Below are 22,030 nucleotides of genomic sequence, written 5' to 3'. Positions count from 1 at the left end.
AAAATATGGAATCGGTATACTGCCTGTGGGTAGTGTATGGATGTTAATCTAGCATCCTGGACAAGTACTGAAACAGCTGTAACTCGGAGTAACCAACGCGCGCGCGCACACACACACACATACACACGCAGTATATTCTTACAATATACCAATCTCTTATATTTCATGTGATTACATACATGGATAACTGTGTCCCTAGACTCCAGCACTGGGACGTGAACAACGAGAATCTTCACGGAGACTTCTACGAACAGAAACTCCAAGACCCTAACATCACCATGTGGATGTTCAGGGAAACTCACAAGGCAGATCCAGCTGTCAAACTCTTCCTCAACGACTACAACATCGTCAACAGCCATTATGACACATTCGTAAGTATAGAGGCTGGACAGTGGTGGGCATGTTTCCAGTTTGATGTACGAGATTAATCTCTGCTCGAGTCTAATGCGTGAGCCATCTTTACACGGTACAAACATGTCTGAGACTGTCCGTAACTTGAAATATCAGGGCCCAAACTCTCACAAACGTCCGTATTGCGATGCTGCCTGGAGAGTTAAGAACAAACCATGTGACTCGTCAACGTGGAATGTGCGTAAATCCTTCGCTAATCTGTGCACACAGGCGTATCTGGACCAGGCCAAGAGGTTCCAGGAAGCCGGAGTTCCTGTTGGTGGTGTTGGGATACAGAGTCACATGACGCCTCCGGTCGACATCGCGGCCGTCAAGGTCAGTCTTTCTCCGCGCTGTAAGTGGTCACGGGTGACTTACTTTTGGTTAGGCATGTCCACAACGTGTCAGTAGGTGCAGTTTTTGGCACAAACCGCACATAGGATCTGGCTGTTGACATCTGACCCTGTCCAGTGTCTAGCCTACTGTAAAATGTACATGTGTATCGCTGACATGGGATGCATTGAAAAGGAACGTTACAAACAAAGATGAGTTTGATCAATCAGTTGACTATTCGGGTATAAGGTACTGTTGCAATATCGACAGACTATTACATGCCACTATTCCCATGTCGACAGACTATTACATGCCACTATTCCCATGTCGACAGACTATTACATGCCACTATTCCCATGTCGACAGACTATTACATGCCACTATTCCCATGTGGACAGACTATTACATGCCACTATTCCCATGTCGACAGACTATTACATGCCACTATTCCCATGTCGACAGACTATTACATGCCACTATTCCCATGTCAATAGACTATTACATGCCACTATTCCGATGTCGACAGACTATTACATGCCACTATTCCCATGTCGACAGACTAATACATGCCACTATTCCCATGTCGACAGACTATTACATGCCACTATTCCCATGTCAATAGACTATTACATGCCACTATTCCCATTTCGACAGACTATTACATGCCACTATTCCCATGTCGACAGACTATTACATGCCACTATTCCCATGTCGACAGACTATTACATGCCACTATTCCCATGTCGACAGACTATTACATGCCACTATTCCCATGTCGACAGACTATTACATGCCACTATTCCCATGTCAATAGACTATTACATGCCACTATTCCGATGTCGACAGACTATTACATGCCACTATTCCCATGTCGACAGACTAATACATGCCACTATTCTGATGTCGATAGACTATTACATGCCACTATTCTGATGTCGATAGACTATTACATGCCACTATTCCCATGTCGACAGACTATTACATGCCACTATTCCGATATCAATAGACTATTACATGCCACTATTCCAATGTCGATAGACTATTACATGCCACTATTCCGATGTCGACAGACTATTACATGCCACTATTCCCATGTCGACAGACTATTACATGCCACTATTCCCATGTCGATAGACTATTACATGCCACTATTCCCATGTCGACAGACTATTACATGCCACTATTCCCATGTCGACAGACTATTACATGCCACTATTCCCATGTCGACAGACTATTACATGCCACTATTCCCATGTCGATAGACTATTACATGCCACTATTCCCATGTTGACAGACAATTACATGCCACTATTCCCATGTCGACAGACTACTACATGCCACTATTCCCATGTCGACAGACTATTACGTGCCACTATTCCCATGTCGACAGACTATTACATGCCACTATTCCCATGTCGATGGACTATTACATGCCACTATTCCCATGTCAATAGACTATTGCATGCCACTATTCCCATGTCGATAGACTATTACTTGCCACTATTCCGATGTCGATAGACTATTACATGCCACTATTCCAATGTCGATAGACTATTGCATGCCACTATTCCCATGTCAATAGACTATTACTTGCCACTATTCCCATGTCGAGAGACTATTACATGCCACTATTCCGATGTCGACAGACTATTACATGCCACTATTCCCATGTCGACAGACTATTACATGCCACTATTCCCATGTCGATAGACTATTACATGCCACTATTCCCATGTCGACAGACTATTACATGCCACTATTCCCATGTCGACAGACTATTGCATGCCACTATTCCCATGTCGACAGACTATTACATGCCACTATTCCCATGTCGACAGACTATTACGTGCCACTATTCCGATGTCGACAGACTATTACATGCCACTATTCCCATGTCGATAGACTATTACATGCCACTATTCTGATGTCGATAGACTATTGCATGCCACTATTCCCATGTCGACAGACTATTACTTGCCACTATTCCCATGTCGATAGACTATTACATGCCACTATTCCAATGTCGATAGACTATTACATGCCACTATTCCCATGTCGACAGACTATTACATGCCACTATTCCCATGTCGATAGACTATTACATGCCACTATTCCCATGTCGATAGACTATTACATGCCACTATTCCGATGTCGACAGACTATTACATGCCACTGTTCCCATGTCTATGGACTATTACATGCCACTGTTCCGATGTCGATAGACTATTACATGCCACTATTCCGATGTCGACAGACTATTACATGCCACTGTTCCCATGTCGATAGACTATTACTTGCCACTATTCCGATGTCGATAGACTATTACATGCCACTATTCCAATGTCGATAGACTATTGCATGCCACTATTCCCATGTCAATAGACTATTACTTGCCACTATTCCCATGTCGAGAGACTATTACATGCCACTATTCCGATGTCGACAGACTATTACATGCCACTATTCCCATGTCGACAGACTATTACATGCCACTATTCCCATGTCGATAGACTATTACATGCCACTATTCCCATGTCGACAGACTATTACATGCCACTATTCCCATGTCGACAGACTATTACATGCCACTATTCCCATGTCGACAGACTATTACATGCCACTATTCCCATGTCGACAGACTATTACGTGCCACTATTCCGATGTCGACAGACTATTACATGCCACTATTCCCATGTCGATAGACTATTACATGCCACTATTCTGATGTCGATAGACTATTGCATGCCACTATTCCCATGTCAACAGACTATTACTTGCCACTATTCCCATGTCGATAGACTATTACATGCCACTATTCCAATGTCGATAGACTATTACATGCCACTATTCCCATGTCGACAGACTATTACATGCCACTATTCCCATGTCGATAGACTATTACATGCCACTATTCCCATGTCGATAGACTATTACATGCCACTATTCCGATGTCGACAGACTATTACATGCCACTGTTCCCATGTCTATGGACTATTACATGCCACTATTCCGATGTCAATAGACTATTGCATGCCACTATTCCCATGTCGATAGACTATTACTTGCCACTATTCCCATGTCGATAGACTATTACATGCCACTATTCCAATGTCGATAGACTATTGCATGCCACTATTCCCATGTCAATAGACTATTACTTGCCACTATTCCCATGTCGATAGACTATTACATGCCACTATTCCGATGTCGACAGACTATTACATGCCACTGTTCCCATGTCGATAGACTATTACATGCCACTATTCCCATGTCGAGAGACTATTACATGCCACTATTCCAATGTCGATAGACTATTGCATGCCACTATTCCCATGTCGACAGACTATTACATGCCACTATTCCCATGTCGATAGACTATTACATGCCACTATTCCCATGTCGACAGACTATTACATGCCACTATTCCCATGTCGACAGACTATTACATGCCACTATTCCCATGTCGACAGACTATTACATGCCACTATTCCGATGTCGACAGACTATTACATGCCACTATTCCCATGTCGACAGACTATTACGTGCCACTATTCCGATGTCGACAGACTATTACATGCCACTATTCCCATGTCGATAGACTATTGCATGCCACTATTCCCATGTCGATAGACTATTGCATGCCACTATTCCCATGTCGACAGACTATTACTTGCCACTATTCCCATGTCGATAGACTATTACATGCCACTATTCCCATGTCAATAGACTATTACATGCCACTATTCTGATGTCGATAGACTATTACATGCCACTATTCCCATGTCGATAGACTATTACATGCCACTATTCCCATGTCGATAGACTATTACATGCCACTATTCCAATGTCGATAGACTATTACATGCCACTATTCCGATGTCGATAGACTATTGCAAGCTACTACTATAGCTTTTGCAATGGTTCAGACAAATTCAAATTTTAGATAAACAGCCATTTTCTAGCAGCTTCTTTTACATTAAATTACTTGAGCCATAAACTGTGTTCAGTTGTTAATTCTCTATAACCTTCATGTAAGTACTTGTGGGTCAAGTTATCATGATGGCGTGTTGATGAACATGATTTAGCAATTATAAAATCCACAACAAGCCAATATATTAAGACAGGATTTAATACTATTTATTGCAAAACTCTGGTTTTCAGACTCTTTGCTCCCTACAACTTTGTATGTAAAATAACACACAAATTAAATAATTAATACTGGATGTGTGACTTTGCCACATGTGATAAATGGTCACCTTTCAGTTTCAACAGAAAACACTCACTGTGTGTCATGGTTGAAATAGAACGGTTCACGGGTGGATATGTTTTAGTTTTACCAGTATGAAGATAAAAACATATATCCAGTGCACTGAACAGTCCATAGGCTCAATCGATTCAAAGAGAGCAATAATCTTTTGTTACTATGAAAGTATCAAGAAATGTTACAAATAATCCTGTCAGCAGATGCCTTACTGACGCAAGCTGAAACATAAGTTCACACCATTGGCAAATACCAATGTTTCATATTAACTCTGATTTGACTGAAGTAGTGTGATGAGGGCAGATCTAGAGTTGTAACAGTCTCATACAACATGGGCAAGGCTGAATCTGATTAATACTGTCGCGAGGAGTGTTTGTAACCAGATTCTAAAACTCTCAAGATGTTCCTAAACCCACCATTTGGACAACATTGAATGGCAGCAAATCATTCACAATAAATTCAAGAATGGCTGCCCACATGTCTCTTGCTCGTTTTGACGAGGAAAGTAAAGTAGTGTTGTCACAGATGTTTGTGTCTTAGGCCTACCCTTGCTTGGGGCGAGCACATCAACTGTCATGGATGTTTGTGTCTTAGGCCTACCCTTGCTTGGGGCTAGCACATCAACTGTCACGGATGTTTGTGTCTTAGGCCTACCCTTGCTTGGGGCTAGCACATCAACTGTCACGGATGTTTGTGTCTTAGGCCTACCCTTGCTTGGGGCTAGCACATCAACTGTCACGGATGTTTGTGTCTTAGGCCTACCCTTGCTTGGGGCTAGCACATCAACTGTCACGGATGTTTGTGTCTTAGGCCTACCCTTGCTTGGGGCGAGCACATCAACTGTCACGGATGTTTGTGTCTTAGTCCTACCCTTGCTTGGGGCTAGCACATCAACTGTCACGGATGTTTGTGTCTTAGGCCTACCCTTGCTTGGGGCTAGCACATCAACTGTCACGGATGTTTGTGTCTTAGGCCTACCCTTGCTTGGGGCGAGCACATCAACTGTCACGGATGTTTGTGTCTTAGGCCTACCCTTGCTTGGGGCTAGCACATCAACTGTCATGGATGTTTGTGTCTTAGGCCTACCTTGGGGCGAGCACATCAACTGTCACGGATGTTTGTGTCTTAGGCCTACCCTTGCTTGGGGCTAGCACATCAACTGTCACGGGTGTTTGTGTCTTAGGCCTACCCTTGCTTGGGGCTAGCACATCAACTGTCACGGATGTTTGTGTCTTAGGCCTACCCTTGCTTGGGGCTAGCACATCAACTGTCACGGGTGTTTGTGTCTTAGGCCTACCCTTGCTTGGGGCTAGCACATCAACTGTCACGGATGTTTGTGTCTTAGGCCTACCCTTTGCTTGGGGCTAGCGCTTCCACACCGTCACCTCCTACGTACATGATCTGTCCAATTGTTGTGTTTCCACAAAACTTAAATATCAGTTTACATTGACCACATGCAACCCGCTCCTTGCCGAGTTTATTTATTTTACGAACAAAAGAGTTCCCACAGACCTGACTTAGCTGCCGTATTGTTTACGATTTCAAAATTCGCAAAAATCCCCGCTGTGTGCTTGAGATACCATTTTGGTTAGGGGTTAACTCCACATCCACTGAGAGACTGTAAGACAGAACATGTTTTCAAGTTACCGTTATTTATAGAACAAATCAAAGCGATAGTATCGATAGTTGATGAAACTATCGATGCATTGGATCGTCATTTCATATACATATCGATAAAGTACTAACAGTGACTCACAATCGCGATCAATCGATAGTCCGATGCATCGTTATTCCCTTGTCAATCTGTTTATGTCTCCGTATACATGTGCCTACAGTTCCGTCTGGACCAGGTCGCCAAAGCAGGTCTTCCCATCATGATCACAGAGCTGGATGTGAACACAGCGGACGAACAGGAGAAGGCACGCATCTACGAGGACCTCTACCGTCTGTACTACAGGTGGGACGAGTGTACTGACATGTGTGATCATCCCATGCAGAACCTCTACCGTTTGTACTACAGGTGGGAGGTGTGTACTGACATGTGTGGTCTTCCCATGTAGGACCTCTACCGTTTGTACTACAGGTGGGAGGTGTGTACTGACATGTGCGGTCTTCCCATGTAGGACCTCTACCGTTTGTACTACAGATGGGAGGTGTGTACTGACATGTGTGATCTTCCCATGTAGGACCTCTACCGTTTGTACTACAGGTGGGAGGTGTGTACTGACATGTGCGGTCTTCCCATGTAGGACCTCTACCGTTTGTACTACAGGTGGGAGGTGTGTACTGACATGTGTGATCTTCCCATGTAGGACCTCTACCGTTTGTACTACAGGTGGGAGGTGTGTACTGACATGTGTGATCTTCCCATGTAGGACCTCTACCGTTTGTGCTACAGGTGGGAGGTGTGTACTGACATGTGCGGTCTTCCCATGTAGGACCTCTACCGTTTGTACTACAGGTGGGAGGTGTGTACTGACATGTGTGATCTTCCCATGTAGGACCTCTACCGTTTGTGCTACAGGTGGGAGGTGTGTACTGACATGTGTGATCTTCCCATGTAGGACCTCTACCGTTTGTGCTACAGGTGGGAGGTGTGTACTGACATGTGCGGTCTTCCCATGTAGGACCTCTACCGTTTGTACTACAGGTGGGAGGTGTGTACTGACATGTGTGATCTTCCCATGTAGGACCTCTACCGTTTGTACTACAGGTGGGAGGTGTGTACTGACATGTGTGGTCTTCCCATGTAGGACCTCTACCGTTTGTGCTACAGGTGGGAGGTGTGTACTGACATGTGCGGTCTTCCCATGTAGGACCTCTACCGTTTGTACTACAGGTGGGAGGTGTGTACTGACATGTGTGATCTTCCCATGTAGGACCTCTACCGTTTGTGCTACAGGTGGGAGGTGTGTACTGACATGTGTGATCTTCCCATGTAGGACCTCTACCGTTTGTGCTACAGGTGGGAGGTGTGTACTGACATGTGCGGTCTTCCCATGTAGGACCTCTACCGTTTGTGCTACAGGTGGGAGGTGTGTACTGACATGTGTGATCTTCCCATGTAGGACCTCTACGTCACTACGACAGGGGGTTGTTTCACTTTGTTGGAAGAATGGAAGAATGCCATTAAATCGTAGTGATTGATCACATTCTGTGGAAGCGCTGACCATATGTGGCATAGCAGCCAAGCAGTCTATTATAGCTGTTGGTAGTCTGTTATAGCTGCGTGTCAAACATATAATACTCTGCTGCAGTCATCCAGCCATCGAGGGAGTCGTGCAGTGGCACTTCTGGAGCGGGAGGACTTGGAGACCACATGCAGTGCTGGCGGATGGACCAAATATCACTGTAGGTCAAGGTCGGAGCTTAGTAGTTCACCTGACTGTGTAGGTTTAAGTCGGAGCTTAATTGGGCACCTGGCTGTGTAGGTCAAAGTCGGAGTTTAATTGGGCACCTGGCCTGCCCGTATTATTGAAAGCGTGAGAGAAGAGAGGATCATTATGTGGTCAGCGGAGTCCTCCTAACTAAAGGAATGGTTTATGTAGCAGGAGAAGGTTACATTACTTGTATTGTAAGAGTGTGTGTTAGACTATGGTGACCTGTGAACACTAACTTACAATGACCCAGTGGACAGGAAAATGGCCCTGCTCACAATCACGACATTTAGATCTCTTCTGACGTCACCACACATCAGTAGGTAAATATATATACTCCATGACTATGTATACAAAGGAACATTCCATGTAAACCAGACATCGCTTCCTCTGATACCTTAGATACAAATAGGAAATGAATAAGGGTTGGTTTCATATTTTTTCGTCGAAAACAACCATTTTTCACGTTCACAGCCGAACGCCGCAGGCAAAATAGTTCGCCGGTTAGTGTGGGGAGACTGGAGAACCAATCAGACCCTTGCGATATCACGTGACCAGGACGTTAAGCTGCGGGCGTTCAAGGGAGAGTACAAGCTGCGAGTGAAGCACCATGGGAAGGTTATTCGGGAGGAGGACTTCACACTGGGTCAGGCAGGCGTGGACCTCACTGTGTCTCTCAGCGGGTCGGGTAAGCTACGTTGTCACTCTCTACTTTCATCAGTTTGCGTTAATGCTTTCACAACACAATCGTGTACTGGCAACTTTCTCTTGTGTGATTTATTGTTAACAGAAACGTTTACCCATGCACAACTTTGTGTGTTTCAGGAACACAGCCACATGTGTCCCAGGTGTTAATCGGGTGAACACCTATACCGGTGTCCTTTATCAACTCATACTGTACTGACTTGACCCTTAGTCACGTAATCCACCAAATAAACACACTTACAGGAGAAGTTGTATCTTTTACACAAATGCAGGTAAACTCCACGGAGAGCATATTGCATGATGATCTTCATATCTCCTCCGCTCAAGCTACTGCTGTGTTTAGTTTGTGTTGTGTGTATAGTTTGTGTAGTGTGTGTATAGTTTGTGTTGTGTGTTAAGTTCGTGTTGTGTGTATAGTTTGTGTTGTGTTGTGTGTTAAGTTTGTGTTGTGCGTGTAGTTTGTGTTGTGTGTATAGTTTGTGTTGTGTTGTGTTGTGTGTTAAGTTTGTGTTGTGCGTGTAGTTTGTGTTGTGTGTATAGTTTGTAGTTTCAAGAATCAAGGTTTACTGTGGCCTTCCTTGACAGGCTCAACACAGTTTTGCTTAGACGGAAAGATTGATTGATGAACGTAAAAAGTTTTATGCTGCTTTTAGCAATATTCCAGCAATATCATGGCGGGGGATACCAGAAATGGGATTCATATACTGTGCCTATGTCAGGATTCCAGGTCTTCGGTGTGACGAACAAACGCTTTAACCACTGGGCTACCCCAAGACCAAATGACTCGTGTAGATGTGTCTTCAGAACGCTCGTTGTAAGGATGTCTTAATAATGCTGTGAAATGGGAACACCGTGAATGGTAGTACTCCTCTACATGTTATTAACGGACGCAGGGCAGTACTAACACCGGCGTCCGAAATACCTGCCTGTTTGACCGCCCGGAACGGGTTGTTTTCAACATGGACCGCCAGATTATCCAATTTACATGCCCGAGGGTCAGGTTAAAACTTAGACACACACACACACACACACACACACACACACACACACACACACACACACACACACACACACACACACACACACACACACACACACACACACACACACACACACACACACACACACACACACACACACACACACACACACACACACACACACACACACACACACACACACACACACACACACACACACACACACACACACACACACACACACACACACACACACACACACACACACACACACACACACACACACACACACACACACACACACATTGTGAGACTAATTTGTTGCAGTATGCAGATTTTGAGAGCTCTTCCTTTTCCCATATTTGGAAATGTCACCAGTGTCAACTAACATTATCGTCGGACAGCCACACAGGTCAACATAGCGTCATGGTATCTCACAGGTATGAAGAGGTTTAGTTTCACAAAGGTCAACATAGCGCCATGATGTATCACCGGTATAAGGAGGTTTAGTTTCACACAGGTCAACACGGCGTCATGGTAAATCACAGGTGTGAAGAAGTTTAGTTTCACACAAGTAAACGCAGTGTCGTCATCATTCAAGTCAACACAGGCTATGATGCGTTATATATTCACACGGCATCATGCAATTACATGGATAGGTGATGCCATGGTATTATGAAGGGGCGTTATGATATTACAAAGGCATGTGACGTCATGATATCACACAGGTATGTGGGGTGATGATATTCCACAGGTAAATATCGTAATGGTATCACATACATATATGAATCAATCATAACAACGTTAACCGCACAGATAGAATTAGAACAGCATGGAGACGTGTGGAGAGCACTTTGTAGCGGAATTTACAACATGTCCGTATCTGTCAGGTCCAAGTCCAACGGCCCCTACGTGGTGGCGCCTGTGACGCCCGGGAGGCGCTACTTCTTCAGGGTGTATGTGAAGCTTGTCAACACCCACCCGGGATACCTTTACCACGGGATGGATGTCAAGGTCTCACGCACTGACGCACAAGGTTTGACCACGTGGCCATATAATATATCATGTTTATTACATACTGTTTTGTTCGGACAGAATGGGAATGTATTGTTCTGATATATCAATGTAATATATCATGTTTATTACATATTGTTTTGTTCGGACAGAATGGGAATGTATTGTTCTGATATATCAATGTAATATATCATGTTTATTACATACTGTTTTGTTCGGACAGAATGGGAATGTATTGTTCTGATATATCAATGTAATATATCTTGTTTATTACATACTGTTTTGTTCGGACAGAATGGGAATGTATTGTTCTGATATATCAATGTAATATATCATGTTTATTACATATTGTTTTGTTCGGACAGAATGGGAATGTATTGTTCTGATATATCAGTGTAATATATCATGTTTATTACATACTGTTTTGTTCGGACAGAATGGGAATGTATTGTTCTGATATATCAATGTAATATATCATGTTTATTACATATTGTTTTGTTCGGACAGAATGGGAATGTATTGTTCTGATATATCAATGTAATATATCATGTTTATTACATATTGTTTTGTTCGGACAGAATGGGAATGTATTGTTCTGATATATCAGTGTAATATATCATGTTTATTACATATTGTTTTGTTCGGACAGAATGGGAATGTATTGTTCTGATATATCAATGTAATATATCATGTTTATTACATATTGTTTTGTTCGGACAGAATGGGAATGTATTGTTCTGATATATCAATGTAATATATCATGTTTATTACATATTGTTTTGTTCGGACAGAATGGGAATGTATTGTTCTGATATATCAGTGTAATATATCATGTTTATTACATATTGTTTTGTTCGGACAGAATGGGAATGTATTGTTCTGATATATCAATGTAATATATCATGTTTATTACATATTGTTTTGTTCGGACAGAATGGGAATGTATTGTTCTGATATATCAATGTAATATATCATGTTTATTACATATTGTTTTGTTCGGACAGAATGGGAATGTATTGTTCTGATATATCAATGTAATATATCATGTTTATTACATATTGTTTTGTTCGGACAGAATGGGAATGTATTGTTCTGATATATCAATGTAATATATCATGTTTATTACATATTGTTTTGTTCGGACAGAATGGGAATGTATTGTTCTGATATATCAATGTAATATATCATGTTTATTACATATTGTTTTGTTCGGACAGAATGGGAATGTATTGTTCTGATATATCAATGTAATATATCATGTTTATTACATATTGTTTTGTTCGGACAGAATGGGAATGTATTGTTCTGATATATCAATGTAATATATCATGTTTATTACATATTGTTTTGTTCGGACAGAATGGGAATGTATTGTTCTGATATATCAATGTAATATATCATGTTTATTACATATTGTTTTGTTCGGACAGAATGGGAATGTATTGTTCTGATATATCAATGTAATATATCATGTTTATTACATATTGTTTTGTTCGGACAGAATGGGAATGTATTGTTCTGATATATCAATGTAATATATCATGTTTATTACATATTGTTTTGTTCGGACAGAATGGGAATGTATTGTTCTGATATATCAATGTAATATATCATGTTTATTACATATTGTTTTGTTCGGACAGAATGGGAATGTATTGTTCTGATATATCAATGTAATATATCATGTTTATTACATATTGTTTTGTTCGGACAGAATGGGAATGTATTGTTCTGATATATCAATGTAATATATCATGTTTATTACATATTGTTTTGTTCGGACAGAATGGGAATGTATTGTTCTGATATATCAATGTAATATATCATGTTTATTACATATTGTTTTGTTCGGACAGAATGGGAATGTATTGTTCTGATATATCAGTGTAATATATCATGTTTATTACATATTGTTTTGTTCGGACAGAATGGGAATGTATTGTTCTGATATATGAAGACCATGAAGAATCTGCCTTTGGTGAAAAGGTTGATTGTTATTGCAGTAATGCATAACGTAAGTTGTGACTGAAGAGCTGATGGACTGATCTTCCTGACCTGAACTGACCGCGACTTTAGTCAGGACTATTTCTTTCTGCATTTTGTTTATCCAGGCCACCGAACAAATGACATCGTGAGTAGGTCCCCGTATGTTCAGCTACACACGGGGTGGCACGCCCTAGGTGGCGATTACCTTGTGCCCACAGGTGAGAGGAGCAACACTTCACTGGCGGCTGAATGATGGAGGTGGGGTGTGAAAGAGAGCGTGATGGGGGTGGCGTGTGTGTGAGAGGGAGTGATGGAGGTAGCGCGTGAGAGAGTGGTGGAGGTGGCGTGTGTGTGTGTGTGTGTGTGTTTGTGTGTGTGTATGTGTGAGAGAGAGAGAGAAAGAGAGAGAGTGATGGAAGTGGCGTGTGAGAGAATGATGGAGGTGGCATGTGAGAGAGTGACAGGAAGGGACTGGGGAGAATGCCACAGGCTGCTTAACTTTTAGAAATCAAGATTGTGGATGTCAACTTCTTTATTGTCAACAACACGACGTTTGGAGTGTATGCTTGCTCCGTTGTCGGGGGAATGGTAGAGAGAGTAGCATATACTCCGAAACATCTAATCAGGTGAATGGTAGAGAGTATAGTATATACTCCGAAACGTCATGATATTCTCATAAAGTTTATACATTCCACTCCTAAGTGCCCTTTCAAGGTTTACTTTGCTCTTGTTTGTTGTTTAACAACAAAATTTAAAATTTTCCCTCCATGTGGAAGCTATCTGTAAGTCGTCCACAAACATTGGTGAACACGTTGGTGAGTTAGTCAGTGACAGGTAGGCTGTGTTGATTACTGAAGTTAGTTTCAAATGATTCGTCATCGTACCCAAGGGTTGTAGAAACCACCACGTCCTTTTAGACACAAGGAGTGCAGAGATAACCATTGACGTTGAACCACCCAATGTGGACTTTCTGATGGACACAGCCATCTTGACGGAAGTTCCACAACTCACTAACTTCCGGTCGGAAGCAGATGACAGGATTGAGAAGATCAGGAAAGCCAACGTTACAGTAAGGTGAGTGCGTGAGTGAGTGCGGGCTTGAATGGCATAATTGTACACAGCACATGCAAACCTATATCAAACTGTGATATACACTTTCTACCACACAATGCCATACACATCACATACAAGTCTATATCAAACTGTGATATACACACTATACCTAATAATGCTTTTTACAGTCTACCGAACAGTTTTTTCGTGTAATACCGACAGCAGTGTGTGAAATAAGGCCTGTTCGACTGTTCGAGACACACTAGACTTCTGACGGACGGTTCAAATTTACAGGTAGCCTGCCCGATGGCCTGTAAAATTTTGAGATGTTCTGTACATCGGAGTAACTCTTGGGGTGACAAGTTACCAGCCATGATATGACGTATTTCAAACACTGCCGATTGGTTGCAAGGTTTCATATTTATATAGTCAACGTTACAGGGCATGTGCAACCTTTTCAGCAACATGTGTAATCCTGATTTTTGTTATACAATTGTAGCTACGACCCTGACTATTCACTTAGTGGTACACAATGCAATGCCTTACGGAAAGATATTTAATCCATTCTTACTTTACAAGGTTGGACAGAAACGGACAGTCTGCTGATCAGCTCGAAGTGGAGGTAACCTTATTTTACAGTTCTTGAAACTTCTCCGACAGAATTCTGTTTTCGTTTCACACATGATCAAGACGCGCTTGTAGCTGTGGTTACTTGTGCATGCGCGTGTTGCTGGGGGTTGACCGTAACACATTGCTGTTATGGTAACATTTGTATAGTGCCGATATCCATGTCAGCTGCTCAAGGGCACTTTGTTTTCCCCTCGATCATTGATGTCAATCTCAAATGGCACATAGAATTATCAATCTCACCTCCATGGGGACCATACAACAGTTTAATTTTGATATCCCATCCAAACTCCCAGACATCCAGCCCTTCTTATAGAACCGTAAAGCGTTACTACATTTTCCAAACTATTATCGGTGTAAAGTGCCATACGCCGGGGATCGAACCTCAGACTTTCCGCAGCATGGTACGTAATGTGTGTGTGTGTGCGCGCGCGTGTGTGTGTTTGCGTGCGTGCGTGCAAGCGTGTGTGTGACCGATTGGAAAGTTGGTGAAAAAAGAATGAATCTTGCCAGTTTGTGTGTGACGTGACGACCATATGTTTCCAGCTTTTTCAGACATACAGCGAGTTTATTATCGGATCAGCTTTGGATTCGAAGCTGTTCCTGGACCCGACTCTGACTGCCTACCGCGACTATTTCTACGAGAACTTCGAGTGGGCTGTCCCAGACGGCTTCCAGTGGCATCAGTCGGAGAAGCGGGAGGTGAGGCGTTTCTTCATCAATACCTCCACTTACCCGTGAAGATCTGAGTTAAATTGATCTTCAGTAGCCCATGCTTTTCTTCCCCTGAAGATCCGGGTTACAAGTGGTCTTCAGCAACTCATGCTTGTTTACCCGTGAAGATCCGTGTTACAATTAGTTTCCATTAACCCATTCTTGTCTACCCGAAACAATGCGGGTTAGCTTGGATCTTCAGCCAGCTATGGTAAGAGACCACTACTGGGATCGGTCGGGTGTCAGGTTCGCTGGCATAGTTGACACACTTCGTCGTATCCAACTTACCTGTTACAGGTTGCCGTTAGTTGTAACATGACTGACACCAGGTGTCGCTCAAATAACAACCATACAGATGGATATTTTCCGGTGTCAGGAGGGGAATTCGTTTCCTGAATAAGTTACCTTATCCACCCCACCAAATACGTACGTACCTCTGAACTGCACTCACCTGGTCTACGTCCCCAGATGCTGTAGTTGTAGTGTGATGTCGTAACTCCCATGCTGTAACATGGGTGCTGCTGACTGGACTCACTGATTGTGTCTATGACCAATGTATAACGCTACTACAATGTCAGGTCTCACTAGTGAATGTAGTGCGTCACCCTGATATGCTACATACTGTCAGTATGTGACAATAATCTTAACAATGATCTTGTTTTTCAGGGTCACCCTGATTACAGCAAGGTGAACAAGACGGTGGACATTTTGCTAGCGCATGGGTAATCTGAAAACCCGTATGAGCCATAGCTGTAGAATGAGTGAGGTGCAATATGAGCACCTGTAAGAGTCATCGGTGCAGTATGAGTGCCTGTACGAGTCATCGGTGCAGTATGAGTGCCTGTACGAGTCATCGGTGCAGTATGAGTGCCTGTACGAGTCATCGGTGCAGTATGAGTATCTGTAAGAGTCATCGGTGCAGTATGAGTACCTGTAAGAGTCATCGGTGCAGTATGAATACCTGTAAGAGTCATCGGTGCAGTATGAGTGCCTGTACGAGTCATTGGTGCAGTATGAGTGCCTGTAAGAGTCATTGGTGCAGTATTAGTGCCTGTACGAGTCATTGGTGCAGTATGAGTACCTGTAAGAGTCACTGGTGCAGTATGAGTGCCTGTAAAAGTCATTGGTGCAGTATGAGTGCCTGTAAGAGTCACTGGTGCAATATGAGTGCCTGTACGAGTCATCGGTGCAGTATGAGTGCCTGTAAGAGTCATTGGTGCAGTATGAGTACCTGTACGAGTCATCGGTGCAGTATGAGTACCTGTAAGAGTCATTGGTGCAGTATGAGTGCCTGTACGAGTCATCGGTGCAGTATGAGTGCCTGTACGAGTCATTGGTGCAGTATGAATACCTGTAAGAGTCATTGGTGCAGTATGAGTGCCTGTAAGAGTCATTGGTGCAGTATGAGTACCTGTAAGAGTCATCGGTGCAGTATGAGTGCCTGTAAGAGTCATCGGTGCAGTATGAGTGCCTGTACGAGTCATCGGTGCAGTATGAGTACCTGTAAGAGTCATCGGTGCAGTATGAGTGCCTGTAAGAGTCATTGGTGCAGTATGAGTACCTGTAAGAGTCACCGGTGCAGTATGAGTACCTGTAAGAGTCATCGGTGCAGTATGAGTGCCTGTACGAGTCATCGGTGCAGTATGAGTACCTGTAAGAACCATTGTTGTAGTATCAGTACCAGTAAGAGCCATTGTTGTAGTATCAGTACCGGTAAGAACCATTGTTGTAGTATCAGTACCAGTAAGAGCCATTGTTGTAGTATCAGTACCGGTAACAGCCATTGTTGTACTATCAGTACCTGTAAGAACCATTGTTGTAGTATCAGTACCAGTAAGAGCCATTGTTGTAGTATCAGTACCGGTAACAGCCATTGTTGTAGTATCAGTACCGGTAACAGCCATTGTTGTAGTATGAGTACCTGTAAGAGCCATTGTTGTAGTACCAGTACCGGTAACAGCCATTGTTGTAGTATCAGTACCTGTAAGAGACATTGGTGCAGTATGAGTGCCTGTAAGAGATATTGGTGCAGTATGAGTGCCTGTAAGAGTCACTGGTGCAATATGAGTACCTGTAACAGTCATTGGTGCAGTATGAGTGCCTGTACGAGTCATCGGTGCAGTATGAGTACCTGTAAGAGTCATTGGTGCAGTATGAGTACCTTTACGAGTCATCGGTGCAGTATGAGTACCTGTAAGAGTCATTGGTGCAGTATGAGTGCCTGTACGAGTCATCGGTGCAGTATGAGTAGCTGTAAGAGTCATCGGTGCAGTATGAGTGCCTGTAAGAGTCATTGGTGCAATATGAGTACCTGTAAGAGTCATCGGTGCAGTATGAGTGCCTGTACGAGTCATCGGTGCAGAATGAGTACCTGTAAGAGTCATTGGTGCAGTATGAGTACCTGTAAGAGTCATTGGTGCAGTATGAGTGCCTGTAAGAGTCACTGGTGCAGTATGAGTGCCTGTACGAGTCATCGGTGCAGTATGAGTGCCTGTACGAGTCATCGGTGCAGTATGAGTACCTGTAAGAGTCATTGGTGCAGTATGAGTACCTGTTAGAGTCATCGGTGCAGTATGAGTGCCTGTACGAGTCATCGGTGCAGTATGAGTACCTGTAAGAGTCATTGGTGCAGTATGAGTGCCTGTAAGAGTCATTGGTGCATTTACACCGCTTTTAACGACTAGGCAACTCCATCACCTCACTATAGCTGCAGTATGAGTGCCTGTAAGAGTCATCGGTGCAATATGAGTACCTGTAAGAGTCATCGGTGCAGTATGAGTACCTGTACGAGTCATCGGTGCAGTATGAGTGCCTGTAAGAGTCATCGGTGCAGTATGAGTGCCTGTACGAGTCATTGGTGCAGTATGAGTGCCTGTAAGAGTCATTGGTGCAGTATGAGTGCCTGTAAGAGTCACTGGTGCAATATGAGTACCTGTAACAGTCATTGGTGTAGTATGAGTACCTGTGAGAGCCATTGTTGTAGTATCAGTACCTGTAAGAACCATTGTTGTAGTATCAGTACCGGTAACAGCCATTGTTGTAGTATCAGTATCTGTAAGAGACATTGTTGTGACATCAGTACCTGTAAGAGCCATTGTTGTAGTATCAGTACCTGTAAGAGTCATTCTTGTAGTATCAGTACCTGTAAGAGCCATTGTTGTAGTATCAGCATCTGTAAGAGACATTGTTGTGACATCAGTACCTGTAAGAGCCATTGTTGTAGTATCAGTACCTGTAAGAGCCATTGTTGTAGTATCAGTACCTGTAAGAGCCATTCTTGTAGTATCAGTACCTGTAAGAGCCATAACTGTGGCATGAATTCTTGTTCACTTTCTCAGTACCTGATCCAGGCAGATTCATGTTTTGACTTCCCATAGATTAAGAGCACTGAACCTTGTTGTATATTCTTGTGTGTAGGAAGAAGATAGAGGGTCACAATCTGTTCTGGGACAACCCCCAACATATTCCCAGCTGGTTGAAACATAAGTCAGACGCGGACATGCGGGCTATCATGGAGAGGCGAACCCAGGAAGTGATTGGGGGATTCAAGGGGAGGTAAGCAAGGTCGTACTTGAACCGATAACATTGTATGTAAGAATACGTTCACGTCATATACATACGTAACACACCTGTAGCATCACAGATGGTGAGAATCACGTGTTAGTCTACTGACCTGTAAATGTTTTGTCTTTACTTGGACAAACACTTGCTGTACGTATAATCTTTGCAGTGTAGAAATATACACCTTTTCTATTGTTATAAAGACTGTTTTCTTCTAGTTGTAATGACTGCAGGGGAACACCTGGTCATCAGATTAGTATGTGATTATACGCCCACCTCCTCACTTAACCTGGCAATGGTTTGCCAAAAGACGCCGATGTTATTAATAAGGCGAATGTTAGCATATGTGTATGTGAAGGGAGACGATTCAGATTGCCTACAACCTTATAACCTAACATTGAGTCCGATGTACTCCAGCTAAAGCCACTGCTGACCTAACTCTACAAGACACCGGCCCAGTCAAAGCAACCGTTAACTGTTTGGGTTAGGTTCTGGCGCGACTCACATGTCAGCTTCACATGTCCTTCAGAGTCCTGCACTGGGACGTCAACAACGAGAACCAGCACAACGACTTCTACGAACAGCAACTTCAGGAGCCTAACATCACCATGTGGATGTTCCAAAAGGCTCACGCTGCCGATCCCAACGCAAAACTTTTCCTCAACGACTTCGGCATCGTCAGCAAGAACCACCACTACACTCTGGTAGGAACACTCCCCATGCCCTCTTCCCCAGGATGTGTCTGAACCATGTTCTCATCTCATCCAATGTTACCGATTCATTTTGAACCAAGGTTACTGTCCTACATGGCTTTTCCATTGTTTATACCGCCACTCGCGGTCCTTCAGACAGCTGCACTGACGCCTCATGTTCCAGTCTTATGTCGATCAAGCCAAGACCTTCCTGGCCGCTGGGGTGCCAGTGTATGGCATGGGGATACAGAGTCACTTCGAGGAGGACATGGACTTGGCAGCCGTCAGTGTGAGTCAGTGTGAGTCAGCGTGTGTCAGCGTGTGTCAGCGTGTGTCAGCGTGTGTCAGCGTGAATCAGTGACTGTCAGTCTGAATTAGTATTTCAACCATATCGTGACAATTCAGTAAATGCTTTATAATTATATTTTATACAATCTGTCGCCAAAGGACAATAAAACAACTGGTTTGTCACTGTTAGAGATTTAAAACTAGCGAGTAACTTAAATTTATATACTACTAGTATTTGTAACAGACAATGGCCCATGGGGTGACAGTGTAAGTAGAAGAAGAGTCAGTATACAAACATGGGGCGATGGGGTGACAGTATAAGTAGAAGAAGAGTCAGTATACAAACAAGGGGCCATGGGGTGACAGTATAAGTAGAAGAAGAGTCAGTATACAAACATGGGGCGATGGGGTGACAGTATAAGTAGAAGAAGAGTCAGTATACAAACAAGGGGCCATGGGGTGACAGTATAAGTAGAAGAAGAGTCAGTATACAAACAAGGGGCCATGGGGTGACAGTATAAGTAGAAGAAGAGTCAGTATACAAACATGGGGCGATGGGGTGACAGTGTAAGTAGAAGAAGAGTCAGTATACAAACAAGGGGCCATGGGGTGACAGTGTAAGTAGAAGAAGAGTCAGTATACAAACAAGGGGCCATGGGGTGACAGTGTAAGTAGAAGAAGAGTCAGTATACAAACAAGGGGCCATGGGGTGACAGTATAAGTAGAAGAAGAGTCAGTATACAAACAAGGGGCCATGGGGTGACAGTATAAGTAGAAGAAGAGTCAGTATACAAACAAGGGGCCATGGGGTGACAGTATAAGTAGAAGAAGAGTCAGTATACAAACAAGGGGCCATGGGGTGACAGTGTAAGTAGAAGAAGAGTCAGTATACAAACAAGGGGCCATGGGGTGACAGTATAAGTAGAAGAAGAGTCAGTATACAAACAAGGGGCCATGGGGTGACAGTATAAGGAAGTGAAGAGTCAGTATACAAACAAGGGGCCATGGGGTGACAGTGTAAGTAGAAGAAGAGTCAGTATACAAACAAGGGGCCATGGGGTGACAGTATAAGTAGAAGAAGAGTCAGTATACAAACAAGGGGCCATGGGGTGACAGTATAAGTAGAAGAAGAGTCAGTATACAAACATGGGGCGATGGGGTGACAGTATAAGTAGAAGAAGAGTCAGTATACAAACAATGGCCCATGGGGTGACAGTGTAAGTAGAAGAAGAGTCAGTATACAAACAAGGGGCCATGGGGTGACAGTATAAGTAGAAGAAGAGTCAGTATACAAACAAGGGGCCATGGGGTGACAGTATAAGTAGAAGAAGAGTCAGTATACAAACAAGGGGCCATGGGGTGACAGTATAAGTAGAAGAAGAGTCAGTATACAAACAAGGGGCCATGGGGTGACAGTATAAGTAGAAGAAGAGTCAGTATACAAACAAGGGGCCATGGGGTGACAGTGTAAGTAGAAGAAGAGTCAGTATACAAACATGGGGCGATGGGGTGACAGTGTAAGTATAGAAGAAGAGTCAGTATACAAACAAGGGGCCATGGGGTGACAGTATAAGTAGAAGAAGAGTCAGTATACAAACAAGGGGCCATGGGGTGACAGTGTAAGTAGAAGAAGAGTCAGTATACAAACAAGGGGCCATGGGGTGACAGTGTAAGTAGAAGAAGAGTCAGTATACAAACAAGGGGCCATGGGGTGACAGTATAAGTAGAAGAAGAGTCAGTATACAAACAAGGGGCCATGGGGTGACAGTATAAGTAGAAGAAGAGTCAGTATACAAACAATGGCCCATGGGGTGACAGTGTAAGTAGAAGAAGAGTCAGCATACAAACAAGGGGCCATGGGGTGACAGTGTAAGTAGAAGAAGAGTCAGTATACAAACAAGGGGCCATGGGGTGACAGTATAAGTAGAAGAAGAGTCAGTATACAAACAAGGGGCCATGGGGTGACAGTATAAGTAGAAGAAGAGTCAGTATACAAACAAGGGGCCATGGGCTGACAGTATAAGTAGAAGAAGAGTCAGTATACAAACA

General features: G+C 43.3%; 2 protein-coding genes across 2 annotated transcripts in view; both read left to right on the top strand.

Moving 5' to 3' along the window:
• LOC137274737 (uncharacterized) overlaps positions 1-9,311 on the top strand; it is a 28,339-nt gene extending 19,028 nt beyond the window's left edge. The window contains exons 22-27 of the mRNA XM_067808078.1: positions 200-371; positions 622-726; positions 6,820-6,941; positions 8,242-8,335; positions 8,836-9,049; positions 9,187-9,311. Of these exons, the coding sequence (XP_067664179.1) occupies positions 200-371; positions 622-726; positions 6,820-6,941; positions 8,242-8,335; positions 8,836-9,049; positions 9,187-9,224 (745 nt within the window). The 3' untranslated portion in view covers positions 9,225-9,311. The remainder of the gene's footprint in view (positions 1-199; positions 372-621; positions 727-6,819; positions 6,942-8,241; positions 8,336-8,835; positions 9,050-9,186) is intronic.
• Positions 9,312-10,353: 1,042 nt separating this feature from the next.
• Positions 10,354-22,030, top strand: part of LOC137273107 (anti-sigma-I factor RsgI6-like) — a 28,734-nt gene continuing 17,057 nt past the window's right edge. Inside the window, exons 1-10 of the mRNA XM_067805563.1 lie at positions 10,354-10,486; positions 10,937-11,082; positions 13,172-13,264; positions 13,964-14,120; positions 14,679-14,721; positions 15,273-15,428; positions 16,107-16,162; positions 18,858-18,995; positions 19,531-19,705; positions 19,878-19,982. Of these exons, the coding sequence (XP_067661664.1) occupies positions 10,473-10,486; positions 10,937-11,082; positions 13,172-13,264; positions 13,964-14,120; positions 14,679-14,721; positions 15,273-15,428; positions 16,107-16,162; positions 18,858-18,995; positions 19,531-19,705; positions 19,878-19,982 (1,083 nt within the window). The 5' untranslated portion in view covers positions 10,354-10,472. The remainder of the gene's footprint in view (positions 10,487-10,936; positions 11,083-13,171; positions 13,265-13,963; positions 14,121-14,678; positions 14,722-15,272; positions 15,429-16,106; positions 16,163-18,857; positions 18,996-19,530; positions 19,706-19,877; positions 19,983-22,030) is intronic.

The sequence above is a fragment of the Haliotis asinina genome, chromosome 2 (assembly GCF_037392515.1).
Source record: "Haliotis asinina isolate JCU_RB_2024 chromosome 2, JCU_Hal_asi_v2, whole genome shotgun sequence".
NCBI classification, from domain to species: domain Eukaryota; kingdom Metazoa; phylum Mollusca; class Gastropoda; order Lepetellida; family Haliotidae; genus Haliotis; species Haliotis asinina.
This window is presented reverse-complemented; position numbering and strand designations above follow the sequence as displayed.